The following is a 14,289-nucleotide window of genomic DNA, read 5'->3' on the forward strand; positions in this document are numbered from 1 at the left end:
GCATTATATCACTGTGTGAGCTCAGTGCGGCTCCAGCGTGAGTCTGTAATCTTTTCCAGAGACGAGCTTTCTGAAATTTCCATCGCTGCTCATCGCTGAGCAGAGACGAGTGTCTGCTGCCTCCTAGTGGAGAAATCATAGGACAAGCTGAGACGTTGTCCTGTCCATACATGACCTCAGCAGAAATACGTTATATTTGTGCCACAAAACACACAGCAAACACTGAAATACAGTTTTTGCACGCAGCAATGAAGTTTCTTCACTCAAATTCAGCTTTTCTTCGCTCAAAATAAATTTCTCCTCAAAATGCAACACTTGCACCTGCAATTTGTTTTACGTGCGCTCAGAATAGTGTCACAAAAATAATGCCATATGTTCATGAGCTCATACACAGGTGTGCAAAAGTGGAACCCCTTCACTCCAGGAGAGTGACGGGGTTAATAACAGAAGGATACCCGAAGTTCAGCATCTTTCATTTACAGTCAGCGACTCCTTCAGTCAAATATGAAAATATTTCATTCAAGTCCATCATGGGCAGAAACTAGCAGCTAGTTAACAGTGAAGGTCAGCAGGCTGACTAAACTAACCTTCACCCCTTTAAGTTCAATATCATTGCTAAATTAGTTTAATACTATACGATCTACTCATGAGTGAGTGAAGCCTCAAAAGCTGACTTAATAACTGAAGCTCCTTTTAATTCTGCTAGTTAGGCTCAAAATGGTTAACTAACTCATTAATTAGGCAGAACCAAAGTATCCACTAGTTACGAGTTTTGACTTTAAAGGTGAGATTTTAGTTCATCACAGCAAATAAATCCAAGTAGGTAACTAGTAAAGGTAAAAATGATGAGCAACGAACTAGTTAAGCTCTTTTTTCACTTACCAGTAAAGTAGCAGGAAAAGTAAGGCTCAAAGTGTGTAGTTCACTGGAAAGGCCACTAGTTAATTAGTGAAGATCCCTGAGCTGATTAACTTGTTACTCTTTTAGTTTGATCTTTGAGATTACATACTACTTAACCTACAGTTAACTAGTATCTTTAGTACAACTTTGAGACAAATTGTGACTTTGCTCCTTAACTTGTCAAAATGCAGATCAGCTAACCGTGAAGGCAGCTATGTTAATTAGTGAGATGTTTACTAGTGAGACCCAGATGTCCACTTGTTGCGCTCGCACATATGAAATCGGTCCCAGGGTGTTTCCCCGTCCTTGGCGCCTTCCTTTGCTCCGTTTTGCGATTTTGTTGAACTGGTTGAAGAAAGAAATCGTCCTGTGTCTGCAGCACGTTTCCCACATTTAAAATGTTGTGCGAGCGTGCAAAGACATTTGGACCATCTATGCTCAGCATTGCTCTCTATCAAAGCTGAAATGGCCAATCAGATGTGCAGCATGTTTCTCCTCCTGGCCGCTCACAGCTGCATGTGTGTCACATCTGCAGCTGACATAGAATCAGCGCATGCTTGAAACCAGAGCAGGAAACTCCCACCAGGAACAGGGTTTTTCATACTTTGTACCATCTCCACATTTACTTTTTAGTGAAGCTCAGAGAACATTGATGAACCTGTTTGGTGCACAGCGCCACCTGCAGGTACCGTCACTAACCCTTTGGGGTAGAGTGGTAGGAAGGATGTGCAGGTACAAACCTCTGAAATGAATCAGCCTTTGTGTGGAACAACGTGACCATGCACAGTTTGTGAAGAGAGGCAGAAACGTGATCATGCTCGGACCCTTTTATTATGGGACAGGACAGATGGTCTGATTGGAGACAGACGGTTGTGTTTGTGTTTCAGGAGGTTTCTCAGTCGGTGCTGTCAGTGTTGGAGTCTCTGCAGCTCGCAGACGGCTCGCTGCTCTCCACGGCGGCAAACTTCACCTTTCTGCTCGGCCTCTGTGGACACAGAGACACCAGTGATCATCATCATCTACAGGGTTCCAGTATCCAGGGAACCTGGGAGTGCTGAGTGTGCACTGACGAGCATTTTGTGAAGAGTTCTTACATTCAGCATCTTTGAATACCAGGATGTATCAGGACACCTGAGCTCCCTCCATCAACTCACCTGTTTGTCTGCTGGCCTTCTCGGGTAACGAGAAATGTTGTCCAGACGACGCTCCGTCCTCTCCCAGTCATCCAGCCACAGCTGGCGGCGATACTCTGACTGGCGAGATGTGATTCGTTGGTAGATGGCCTGATTCTGATGGGTGACCAACAGAAGCTCGTGCTTCCTCTTGTTCGCATTCAGACTGGAAAAGATGAGAAATCAAAAGAGAAAACATGACACAGAGACGCTGCTGTACGGAAACCCAGATACCCGTGAACGACTTCATCATGAACACACCTTACCTCCTCAGGTGGTACTGGTTCCTGTGGTCCACGAGGCCTTTGGAGGAAAAGATGTCGGCTAGTTTGGAGGCCAGGAGGTGATTGTCTCTGTCGACGACTGACAGACGCTCATCCTGCAGCTGAAGCACAGAAGCAGATCCCAGTCCCTCAAACACAAGGTGTGTGTGTGTGTGTGTGTGTGTGTGTGTGTGTGTGTGTGTGTTCTTGTGTGTGGATGTGTGTGCGGGTGTGTGTGTGTGTGTGTGTCTGTGTGTGTGTGCGGTGTGTCCTGTGTGTGTGCTGGTGTCTGTGTGTCCTGTGTGTGTGTGTGTGGTGTGTCGTGTGTGTGTGTGTGTGGGGGGGTGTCTGTGTGTGTTTTGTGTGGGTGTGTGTGATATGTGTGGGTGTGTGTGTGTGTGTGCGTGCGGGTGTGTGTGTGGGTGGTTCTGTGTGTGTCGGTGTCTGGGTGTGTGGTCTGTGTGTCTGTGTGGTGTGGGTGTGTGTGTGTGTGTGTGTCTGTGTGTGGTGTGTGTCTGTGTGTCTGTGTGTCTGTGTTTGTCTGTGTGGGTGTCTGTGTGTCTGTGTGTGTGTGTCTGTGTGTGTGTGTGCTCGTGTAGTGTGTGTCTGTGTGTGTGTGCGTGTGTGGGTGTGTGGGTGTGTGTGTGTGTGCTTGCGTGTGTGGGTGTGTCGGTGTGTGTGCGTTGTGCGGGTGTGTGTGTGTGTGCGTGTGTGTGGGGTGCGTGTGGTTGTGTGCGTGTGGTGTGTGGTGTGTCTGTGTGGGTGCGTGTGTGTGTGCGGTGTGGTGTCCGGGTGTGCGTGGTGTGTGCGTGTGTGTGGGTGTGCGTGTGTGTGTCTGTGGGTGTGCGCGTGGGTGTGTCCTGTGTCTGTGTGTGGGTGCGTGTAGTGGCGTGTGTGGGTAGTGTTGTGCCGTTTGTGTGGGTGTGGCGTGTGTGCGTGGTGTGCAGGTGTGCGTGTGTGCATGTGTGTGGCGTGCGTGTGGTGGGTGCATGTGTGTGTGGTGCGTGTGTGTGCGTGTGTGTGTGGGGGGGGGTGGTGCCACCGTTTGTGTGGGGTGGGCGGGTGTGTGTGTGTGTCTGTGTGCGTGCGTGTGTGTCTGTAGGTGTGTGTGTGTGTGTGTGTGTGCGTCTGTGTGTGTGCGTGTGTGTGTGTGTGCGTGCGTGTGTGCGTGTGTGTGCGTGTGTGTGTGCGTGCGTGTGTGCGTGCGTGTGTGTCTGTAGGTGTGTGTGTGTGTGTGTGTGTCTGTGTGTGTCTGTAGGTGTGTGTGTGTGTGTGTGTGTGTGTCTGTGTGTGTCTGTAGGTGTGTGTGTGTGTGTGTGTGTGTGTGTGTGTCTGTAGGTGTGTGTGTGTGTGTGTGTGTGTGTGTGTGTGTGTCTGTAGGTGCGTGCGTGCGTGTGTGTGTGTGTGTGTGTGTGTGTGTGTGTGTGTGTGTGTGACCTGCAGTTTTTTCAGCTTGAGCTGGATGTGAGCTGGTGTCCTGTTGCCCTTGGTGTCCACTGCAGGCAGGGCGGAGTTCACCTGCAAAGGTAAACCCAGGTCACTGTGACTCACCGGTTTATAGTTTTGTTTTTATTGTGAAGGACAATAAAACCAGTTTTTATTGGCACATCATCCTGGGGAGGTGTAGGTGTTTTAGCATCCCCGAGTTTTTCCTTTTTTCTTTAGAGTCTTTAATTCTTCATCGTTCTGGTCGTCCTTGTTCAGACTTGTTATCAGAGTCTAAACATCTTGTTATCTCTTCATAGTCATTCATATTTAATTCCTGCCTCCTGTGACTCGTTGTTAAGTCTCTGTGGTTGATGTTCTTGTGTTTTGGTTGTCAGTAGGACCTTTATCTTGTACTGTGTTTAGTTTTACTTCCCGCTCGTCTCGTTGTCTTGATTGTGTCCAGCTGTGTTTCCCTGGTTACCTCACGCGTGTTGAACCCCTCGGCCTGTGTCTGTTGCTGTGTCCTGTGTTACTGGACTTTTGTCTGCTTCTGTTCAGAGATGTCTTCTATCATTTCTATGATCTAACACATTAGCGTTAACTTTTGTCAGAAGCCTCTGCATCATCTCTCAGATTGAAGCTCTGTAAAATAAAAGCTGTGGCCTGTGGCCCCACCTCCTCCACCCAAGCTTCTGATTAAAGTGCCATCTACATTTTAGCTGTTTTTGGTTGAAAATGTGAAGGTCAGTTGATACGAGCTGATATTATGATAGGAACATGTGCAGACATTTAATGTCAATTAGAAAAATTGAACCAATCAATTTTCACTTTGCACCAAAACCAACTCCGTTAACGAGCGAGCATTTGGCTGGAGTGTGGGGCCTCCCTGCTGCTGCGAGTCGGGGCGGCCTGCCTCTCCCCCCCGCAGGGAAAAGGGTAACACCACCTGGGTCTGGGTGCAGTTCCTCCTCCAGGGGCAAGGGTACCTAGACCCGGTTCTTAGAGTACGCTTGTGTGTACAGTGTCTCTCTATGTCTGTCTCCACGTTGGTTGAGTGTGGAGTAAGTGCATATGAGAGCATGAGGGTGGGAATGGATGTTTGTATATGTGTGTGCCTGTATGTCTGTGTCTATATGTCAGGTTGGGTATCAGACGCCACCTCTCTGGGGACATCTCAGGCCCTCCAAGGTTTGGAGGCCTATCTCCACCCACCACCACTCCCCCTGCCAGTGGCGGACTCCCTCAGACATCGGTGCGTTGGTGGTTCTTTGTGTCCGGGGATGGGCGTCCGGGTACACACCGGCTCACTCCTTGGCGGCCGCTTATCGGGGCCTGGAGCCTGGGGCTCGCTCGGGCCACTTCGGGGGTGGGGTGCCCCCGGCCTCTCGGCCTGGGGCTCGGTCACTCAGGCACAGCTGGCTGCCGGCGGAGCTCACGGGCGCGTCACTGCAACTCCCCCTGGCGTCTGCTCCGCGGCTGCTGAGTGAGCCCTCATCTGGGACTCTCCTCAGCTCTTTCTGGGACAGTGGCGCGGCTGCCCCTCTGTTGGTCTTCCTTGGTCTCTTGTGTTCTGGGGGCCTCTGGATGTCTGGAGTCTTGATCTCCTCCATACCTGCTTCATGCCCTGGAGGACGGGGCTGTGGCCCCCCCACACCCTCTAGCAGATCATTACATGAAGGAACCTTTTAAAAACAAGCGCGTCCATGCTCACAGGTGTACACACGGGTGATCACACCCACAAACTACACCCTTTTTGGCTCCTACCTCAAAGCACACTGTGTTCTGTTGATCTTATGTGCTGCACAATAATGTTTAATATTTAGTATTTACCGTTATAGATCATCGTGATGTTGTTTATTGTATTGCTCTCGTTTTCTTCTGCTTGTTTTCTTTTCTCTTTCTCAACAGGTGATCCAGGTGATTGATAGATGGATTTTTTTTGTCTGCTTATTTAGTTGGTTTTTGTTTTTTGCCCTTTATCCCCGTCCCTCTTCCCCGCTGTTTTCCCCCCTCTTCCTTTCTCCCTTTTCTTTTCCTCATTCAAGTCTGTCCCGTATCCAGCAAGTGACAATAAAAAATAAAATAAAATAAACAATAAAAGGTGAATCAAATGGACCATTACGGCAAGGCTGGGATGGTCCATTTGGTAAAGTAAATCCGTCGGGCATCTTTCTTCACCTTTAGACAACAATTCTGATGCAAAAGAACCAAACGGGACAGGCAAAAATGTCAAAGCTGCAGTTCTTCTAATGTCCAGCAGGGGCTCCACACTGAGTCAGTCCCCATAGACTTTCATGTTGAAACTTTACAGCAGGAATAACCGTGTTTATATCCTGATACCGAGCCCTAGTTTGGCCTCTAATCTAAACCAGTTTCCACCCGTCCTTCATTATCACCTCCATCTGTAGCTCCTTCAGTCCCACCTCACCTGAATCCAGCTCTGATGGAAAACCAGCACAGGGCCCTGTGTGTACCAGTGGCACCTTCCACCGTTCATCCTCCACCCTTCAGCCTCACCACCGTTCGTCCTCCACCCTTACCTTCCTGCGGTGGTTTTCGTAGTTTATCTGGTCCCATCGCTGCTGCAGGTAACGGTTGGTGACGGGTTTCAGAGGCTGGTATGACTTGTGCATGTTTCTCAACTGGTGATAACCTGCAGCTCTATCTCATCCATCCACCTCAGCAGGAGGTGTGTGTGTGTGTGTGTGTGTGTGTGTGTGTGTTTGCAGGCCTTGCAGGTTGTCACCATGGAGATGTACCCCTTTGTGCCATTGCAGCCAGGTAAGTTTCCTATTAATTATTACTGAGCTTATCCTCGAAACTATGCTGAGCACACACACACACCTGGGATGAGCATGCTTACTTACACCAGCTGAGTTGTCTTTTAACTTTGTGTCTGTTGCACATCGTGCACATGTGTCTGAACACACGTCACGCTTTTGCATTTTGTTTATGCTTCATTTTGTGATTTCTGCTCACTCAGCTCTGGTCCTGACTTTGTCTGGTTTCCTTCCTTTTTTCACCAATTCTCCAAGTGGTTGCAGTAAGTTTGTTAATGGGGTATCACAAGAAAATGAGCCTATCATAAATAAGAACCAAACAAAGTCAGTCATGGACTACCTTAAAATTCATTGAGTTTTTAATGCAGACAGAGCTTCATGTGCAGAGGAAGGAGAAAGGAGGATGAAGATGGGGCTGCCAGGCAAGAGGAAAAGAAGAAGATCTCAAGGAGGTTTGTAGATGTAGTGAAGGAGGACTGGCAGCAGGTTGGCTGCTGGGATAGGAGGAGATGGAGGCAGATGATCTCCTGTAGCGACCTCTAAAGAGAGCAGCTGGGAGAAGAAGTGGCTCAAACCACTGTGAGGCATCTTACAGGGGAGTCGGCTTCAATGGCTAAACATGGATTGTTGTTCATGTTCATCTAAAATCTGCACAAAAGGTTAGAGCAGGGGTCGGCAACCTGCGGCTCTTTAGTCCTTTTAGTGGTTTAGGAAAATAAATTATTTTTTTAAGTATTTAGCTGAAGTGTATTTTATGCATGTTAGTTCTTTTTTAACTTGTAGTTCTAAATTGGAAGATTATTGTGATATTGACATATAAAAATAAAATTATATATTTTATTATTTTTTCATCGCTCAAAATAAGCGTCACACGCGTGGAAGCCGGTGTAGCCGCCGAAACGCCTGCATTTATCGAGACTTTCGACCCCAGGTAGGCCAATTATGGATCTTCGGATCCACATTATGTCAGCAGCTCCACCGTGAACTATGTTACAAACAAACACGCTCACGCCTCACAGACGACAGCTTACAGTCCTGTAGAGATGAAAGTGACTTCGTACAGCCCCGACCTGCAGACGCTGTGCGCAGAGGTTCAGGAGCAGAAGTCCCGTTGTAAACACATCACGGCAGACCCCACGATGTTTGCATGAACACGCTTTTCACACACAGTTGCTGACGCACACAGCCGGTGTTAAAGCTCACAGCCGACACACACCAACACAACAGCATAGATCGCACAGACGTTAAGGCGGCGAGGCGTGATTGCGGGTAGTGATGCGCGAATCATGAACGAATCGTTCAATACTCGAGAATCACTTTACTGACTCATGAATCATGATTCACAAACCCAACTGACTCACTGACTCATCCCTGTTGCTGTTAGCAGCAATGTATCTAGCTTATAATTAAAATTGTGGAGAAAAACACAACATCCAGTATCTTAACAAAAAGGTTTCTGCTCTGAACTGGAAGAAAAAACCCTGAGTAGAAGCTCACATCAAGACAATAGCTCCTCGGTTCACAGTAGCATCGCTCTGCTAACATGCTAACAGCTCATTTGAGCTACTCACCCCCTCCCTCCTGGCTCACAGCTTCTTCTTCTTCTTGGTTGGCAGCCAATGTTAAGGCGCATTACCGCCCCCTGGCTCACAGCTCAGTGGACATTTAGATGAGAAAATATATAACACAAATAACACAAATACTAATAAAATAAAAATAAAGAATATAAATGTTTATTAAGCAATTTTTGATAGGAAATTGCTTAATTTTAGAAATGTTTTTGCTCTTTTTTGCTCTATAAAATAGTTGTTTTCTTTTAGAATCACTCATCTTAGCAGTGGGATTTACATGAGAAGAGAAACAAATTAAGTTTGAGTGAAAATGTACATTTTTTGCACTCTCTGGTCGACTGACTCAGTGAATCAAATGACTCAAAAAATCAGATTCACTTTGGTGAGTGACTCATTAAAACTCGATTCAGTAAAAAGAATCAAATTTACCATCACTAGTTGCGGGTGCCGCTCAGGTGCGTCCGCCTCCCCTGCAGCAGCGCTGCAGACCACGCCCCGCCACACACATTAACCAGGTAAAATACATATTTAGGCAGAATTTTGCAAATATCTATTTTTCATTTTCAGCACATAGTGCTTTTTTCCAATTATTTTTTTTTTATAAGTCAGGTCAAGGCTCCAAAAGCCCAAAGGCGATATAACAGTTTTTGTTTGCTGGATCATTTGGTCAGCTTTGCTTTTGTTATATTTCTTAAAGAGTTCAAAATGTGTTAATTACATAAATAAAATGTAATTTTCTCTGTAGCACTTCATGGATTTCATAAGCAGCACACCTTAGTTGTTCACACAAAGCATAAAGGTAAAAAAAACAATATATACAGTGTTATCTTCATTTTAGGTGTAAAAAAGTATTTGCGGCTCCCAGTGTTTTCTTTTGCGTGGAAATCGCGTCCAAATGGCTCTTTGGGTGTTAAAGGTTTCTGACCCCTGGGTTAGAGCATATGGAACTACATCATGTAACATCCGTCCATTTTAAGTCACTGATCTGGGTCGTGTGGGCAGCAGATGCGCTGAGATACATAACCTCTCCATCATGTCCTGAAACCACCCTGGAGTCTCGTCGGGGTAGGACATGCCCAGAGCCCCTCACCTAGCAGGCATCCTGGTCAGCTGACTCCAATCAGTAACAAAGCAGCTGTGCTCTGAATGACTGAGGTCCTCGCTGACTCCACGACTGCTGAATCTCTGGAAGAAACCCGTCTATGCTGCTTCCATCCTCCAGACTCACATCGATGCCTCTGTCAAGCTCCTGCTCGTCTCTCCCCTCAGTCATGAATAGGATGTGAGATACTTAAACTCCAGGCATCCGCTCATCCCCAACACGAGCTGTCCATCCTTCTCTCTGAGAACCAAGCATGACCTCAGAAATGGTGGTTACCGTCCTCACCCCTGCACACACGTCTTCAACCCACCCAAGCTTGCGGTCATCACTTGATGAAGCCAGAAAGACCAGATCATCTGTAAAAAGCAGACCCTGAGATCACCAAGCCCGACACCTTTCACCCTGCACCGAGAAATTCTGTCCTCAGAAATTAGGACATGATAACGAACAGCAGCCCTGAATAGCAGCGCCTTTGGCTCCCACGCAGACTCAAGTCTCTCTGATACTGAGCTGGTCCAGTGACCACAGCTCTGACAGTCTGGCTGACCTGGCTGACCTGGCTGAGTGGTGTTCTTCTTCTTAAAGAGGGGAACCACCACCCTCGTTAGATAATCCAGCGGCACTGTTCCCGACGTTTAGAGCTGTAAAGAACATCCAGGCCAGGGGCTCAGTCACAGGTAGTTCTGCATCTTTGATGATGCAAACACAGAGGACTGGAGGTCCTTTTGGCTGCTTTACAACAGGAAGCGTGCAATTGTGGCTTCACTGGATCCAGACTTCCTGGGACTCTCCACAGTGCACGGTTTGGTTCACCTTTAACTTCTGCAGCCCATCCGAGTGTTTGGAGCGACCCCTGCTGGTCAGAGAAATGCCTCCTGGCCTCTTAGCTCCGGGCTTTAATAAGTTTCCCTTCCATTCACCTGTTTCTCTCAGCGGTCAGCTTTAGAAACCTGCTGCACAGCCGCGAGCAGATCGGGATGTAAAGCATGAGCAGAGCTGGAGTTTAAACTCTGAGGAGATAATGTGGATCCCTCCGCGGACTGCAGCCCAGAGACAGCACGGAAATAATGACGGCAGACAAACAGCTCTCTCCTTTTATTGAGCCGTCAGCTCCAGTTAAGCTGAAGGGGGGAAGTGTGCATCGGCCAGCGCTCTGCCTCTGAAGAGGATTGTGTTTCTTGGCTGGTGCGGCTGCTATGAAACCAGAACCTCAGTCATCTATTTCACAGCCGCCGTAGCTGATGCTCTTCTCAAATCTGTGAGAACATAACGGTGCAGTTAGCTCTGCTGCAGCGTCACTTGTGTAGGAAGAGGCCTTTTTAAGGAGCTGAAGCTTTGTAAGGAGGAGCAGCAGGTTTATTATCAACAAGTCTGACAAGAAAATCGACCGACTTTATGAAAGTGCCTCTTACAGTGGGGCTTACGGCCACCTGTTTTCACTCAGCCTTCACGATGGATGGATTTGGTTTGGAGTTTCCCTCACGAAGCCCCCGCAGAGCTCCGTATCAGCTCCAGGGGCTTTATCTGTTCACTCTACTTCTAATTCGCCACGCTGGCAGACTGTCACTCCGAATCACCACGCAAACATACTCCTGATTGATTCACAGTCTAATTTCAGGTGGCACGTGATTAACTCATCAATCATGTCTTCCCACACGCTCCAAACACCCCGCAGAGGGGCAGAAGGATGCGGAAGCAGTTTTTCTCTCGCCCTTTATTTAGTCTGATGCTTGCCAGGTGAGGTGAATCTGTGGACTCAAACATGAACAATTTGCCGCAGTTATCAACGACAAAACTGCAAACGAATAATCAAAACAACTAAATAATTGATGCTAAATAACTGTTGAGCGCCAAGTAAGTTTACCTTGTGGCTCAGGAGCAACTGAAGTATTTGTGTTTTTCCAGTTTTCCTTTTTTTTTCCTTGTTATGGCCACTTCCAGGTCTGCCAGGTTTCTCCTAAAAGGTGTCCACTGTCATTTCAAACATGTCTGTAGTTGTTTGAACCATCAACCAGCACAGATCAACAGGGAGCTTCTGGAAGTATGAAACAAAGAATGTGCAGCTGAACCGAAGAATCCACCTAAGCAGCCGCTTTACTGTTGATCTGGTGAATAGCAGTGTTCATAACTGCACATCTGCAGAGGAATGGCTTATTTGAAGAGTTTCAGTCAGGTTTCAGAGCTCAGCACAGCACAGAAACAGCTTTAGTGAAGGTTACAAATGATCTTCTTATGGCCTCTGACAGTGGACTCATCTCTGTGCTTGTCCTGCTAGACCTCAGTGCAGCGTTCGATACTGTCGACCATAATATCCTATTAGAGCGATTAGAACATGCTGTAGGTATTACAGGTACTGTGCTGCAGTGGTTTGTATCATATCTATCTAATAGACTCCAGTTTGTGCATGTAAATGGAGAGTCCTCTTCACACACTGAGGTTAATTATGGAGTTCCACAGGGTTCAGTGCTAGGACCAATTCTGTTTACATTATACATGCTTCCCTTAGGCAGCATCATTAGAAGACATAGCATACATTTTCACTGCTATGCAGATGACACCCAGCTCTATCTGTCCATGAAGCCAGATAACACACACCAATGAGTTAAACTGCAGGAATGTCTTAAAGACATAAAGACCTGGATGGCCGCTAACTTTCTGCTTCTTCATTCAGATCAAACTGAGGTTATTGTACTCGGCGCTGAAAAGCCTAGAAATATGGTATCTAAGCAGATTCTTACTCTGGATGGCATTACCTTGGCCTCCAGTAACGCTGTGAGGAACCTTGGAGTCATTTTTGACCAGGACATGTCCTTCAATGCACATATTAAACAAATATGTAAGACTGCGTTCTTCCATTTGAGCAACATCTCTAAAATTAGAAATATCCTGTCTCAGAGTGATGCTGAAAAACTAGTTCATGCATTTATTACTTCCAGGCTGGACGACTGTAATTCATTATTATCAGGATGTCCTAAAAACTCCCTGAAAAGCCTTCAGCTAATCCAAAATGCTGCAGCAAGAGTCCTGACAGGGACTAGAAAGAGAGAGCAGATTTCTCCTGTTTTGGCTTCCTGTTAAATCCAGAATTCAAAATCCTGCTCCTCACATACAAGGTCTTAAATAATCAGGCCCCATCTTATCTTAATGACCTTGTAGTACCATATCACCCTATTAGAGCACTTCGCTCTCGCTCTGCAGGCCTACTTGTTGTTCCTAGAGTATTTAAAAGTAGAATGGGAGGCAGAGCCTTCAGTTTTCAGGCCCCTCTTCTGTGGAACCAGCTTCCAGTTTGGATTCAGGAGACAGACACTATCTCTACTTTCAAGATTAGGCTTCAAACTTTCCTTTTTGCTAAAGCATATAGTTAGGGCTGGACCAGGTGACCCTGAATCCTCCCTTAGTTATGCTGCAATAGACGTAGGCTGCCGGAGGATTCCCATGATGCACTGAGTTTTTCCTTTCCAGTCACCTTTCTCACTCACTATGTATTAATAGACCTCTCTGCATTGAATCATATCTGTTATTAATCTCTGTCTCTCTTCCACAGCATGTCTTTATCCTGTCTTCCTTCTCTCACCCCAACCAATCACAGCAGATGGCCCCGCCCCTCCCTCAGCCTGGTTCTGCTGGAGGTTTCTTCCTGTTAAAAGGGAGTTTTTCCTTCCCACTGTCGCCAAAGTGCTTGCTCATAGGGGGTCATATGATTGTTGGGTTTTCTCTGAATCTATTGTTGTACGATCTACTGTACAATATAAAGCACCTTGAGGCGACTGCTGTTGTGATTTGGCGCTGTATAAATAAAATTGAATTGAATTGAATAACTAAAACCTTTAATATGCTCTGTAAAGAATTCAACTCAAGAAGGTTGGAAGTCGTTCACTGTGGATACTGGGATTTGTGATGCATCATGGGATGAGAAGGTCCTTCGGTGTTTAAAGTCTTGAATCATTCTTCATTTCCTTTTATTTTGTAGGAAAATGAGAAATGGGTGGAGTGGTTTAATGACACCTGTGCAAACATGAAACTGCAATATCTTTGTACAATTCTAACAAGCTTAAAAGTCAATATTTGGCATGAACACCTTTTCTGTGAGGATCTTCAGGAACAGTTCTCCAGGCTTCTTCAAGGACATTCAAAGTTCTTCTTTGGATGCTTCTGCCTTGTGTTCTGTTCTCTGTCAGGATGATCCCACACTGCTTCAGTGATGCTGAGGTCTGGGCTCTCATGGTGTTCCACTGGGTATTTATCTATCTAAGTATGCTTTCACTGCACGGGCAGTGTGTTTGGGATCACTGTCATACTGAAAATGAAGCTGCTGCACATCAGATGTTTCCAGATGTTACTGCAGGGTGGATTAGCACTCTAGCACCCACAGTTAGAGGTCATTTTTAAGTTTTGTGTGATGGTAGATGCCCCACGTCATCACAATAACACCATAACGTTTTTCAGAATCACACACTGCATGAATAAATCTTGAACTCAGATTTTTACCAAAGATTTCAGCCAATTCCCTTCAATCATGTAGGTAAAGATAATAAAACACACTACACCGTTTTATTATGTCATGGTCATGGTCATAGGTCAAAGGTCAGGTTCACAAGAATTGGGAAAAAACTTTTGTTTCCACTGGATCAACTCCAAACACAAAATAACTTTCTTTGTTTTAATGCTTTACAACATTATTATTTCAAAACATTATGTGGCTTCACAATAACACAAACATTCATATACTACACCAGATTTACATATTACCGGTGTTGACATCAGCACAAATAACCAATGAAAACATGCAGAATTCCACAAAGCAGGCTGATGGCAGCGTGTTAAGAACATCATAAAACACGTTTCATGAAGTTTCATGAAGTTTCAGTGTAGCCCCTGCCCTTCAGGGGGAGTTGCTCTCTGAGCTAGTGTAGGTGTGTTTTAATTATAAACAGATACTTAACCCAGATTCAGAAAATGACTGTGTGATTATATATTAATAATAGTATTATTAATGTGTAAGAAGTAAAATATGGCTTACTGTAAACCTGAGGTGTAAGAATGAAAGCTTAAAACGGCTGTTGTGTGCGC

At 46.1% G+C, this 14,289-nt stretch overlaps 1 protein-coding gene across 1 annotated transcript; it reads right to left on the reverse strand.

The window, feature by feature from the left end:
• Positions 1-942: 942 nt before the first annotated feature.
• Positions 943-6,396, reverse strand: si:ch211-284k5.2. The gene is made up of 6 exons (XM_040037700.1): positions 6,304-6,396; positions 3,943-3,987; positions 3,773-3,853; positions 2,339-2,457; positions 2,055-2,238; positions 943-1,885 (listed from the first exon to the last, which is right to left on the reverse strand). Exons 1-6 carry the CDS (start codon positions 6,394-6,396, stop codon positions 1,796-1,798), a joined length of 612 nt encoding a protein of 203 aa, XP_039893634.1. The 3' UTR covers positions 943-1,795.
• Between the last annotated feature and the right edge of the window lie 7,893 nt (positions 6,397-14,289).

Source organism: Simochromis diagramma, unplaced genomic scaffold, assembly GCF_900408965.1.
Source record: "Simochromis diagramma unplaced genomic scaffold, fSimDia1.1 OVJJ01000327.1, whole genome shotgun sequence".
In the NCBI taxonomy this organism is placed as follows: Eukaryota; Metazoa; Chordata; class Actinopteri; order Cichliformes; family Cichlidae; genus Simochromis; species Simochromis diagramma.

Excerpts from the sequence above, each read along its gene's own strand:
- si:ch211-284k5.2 (XM_040037700.1), bottom strand. The coding sequence starts at position 6,396 with ATGCACAAGTCATACCAGCCTCTGAAACCCGTCACCAACCGTTACCTG. Across the intron at positions 3,988-6,303 it reads ACGAAAACCACCGCAGGAAG|GAAAAACTCGGGGATGCTAA; the intron begins GTAAGGGTGGAG and ends TAAAGAAAAAAG. Across the intron at positions 3,854-3,942 it reads CTACACCTCCCCAGGATGAT|GTGAACTCCGCCCTGCCTGC; the intron begins GTGCCAATAAAA and ends TTACCTTTGCAG.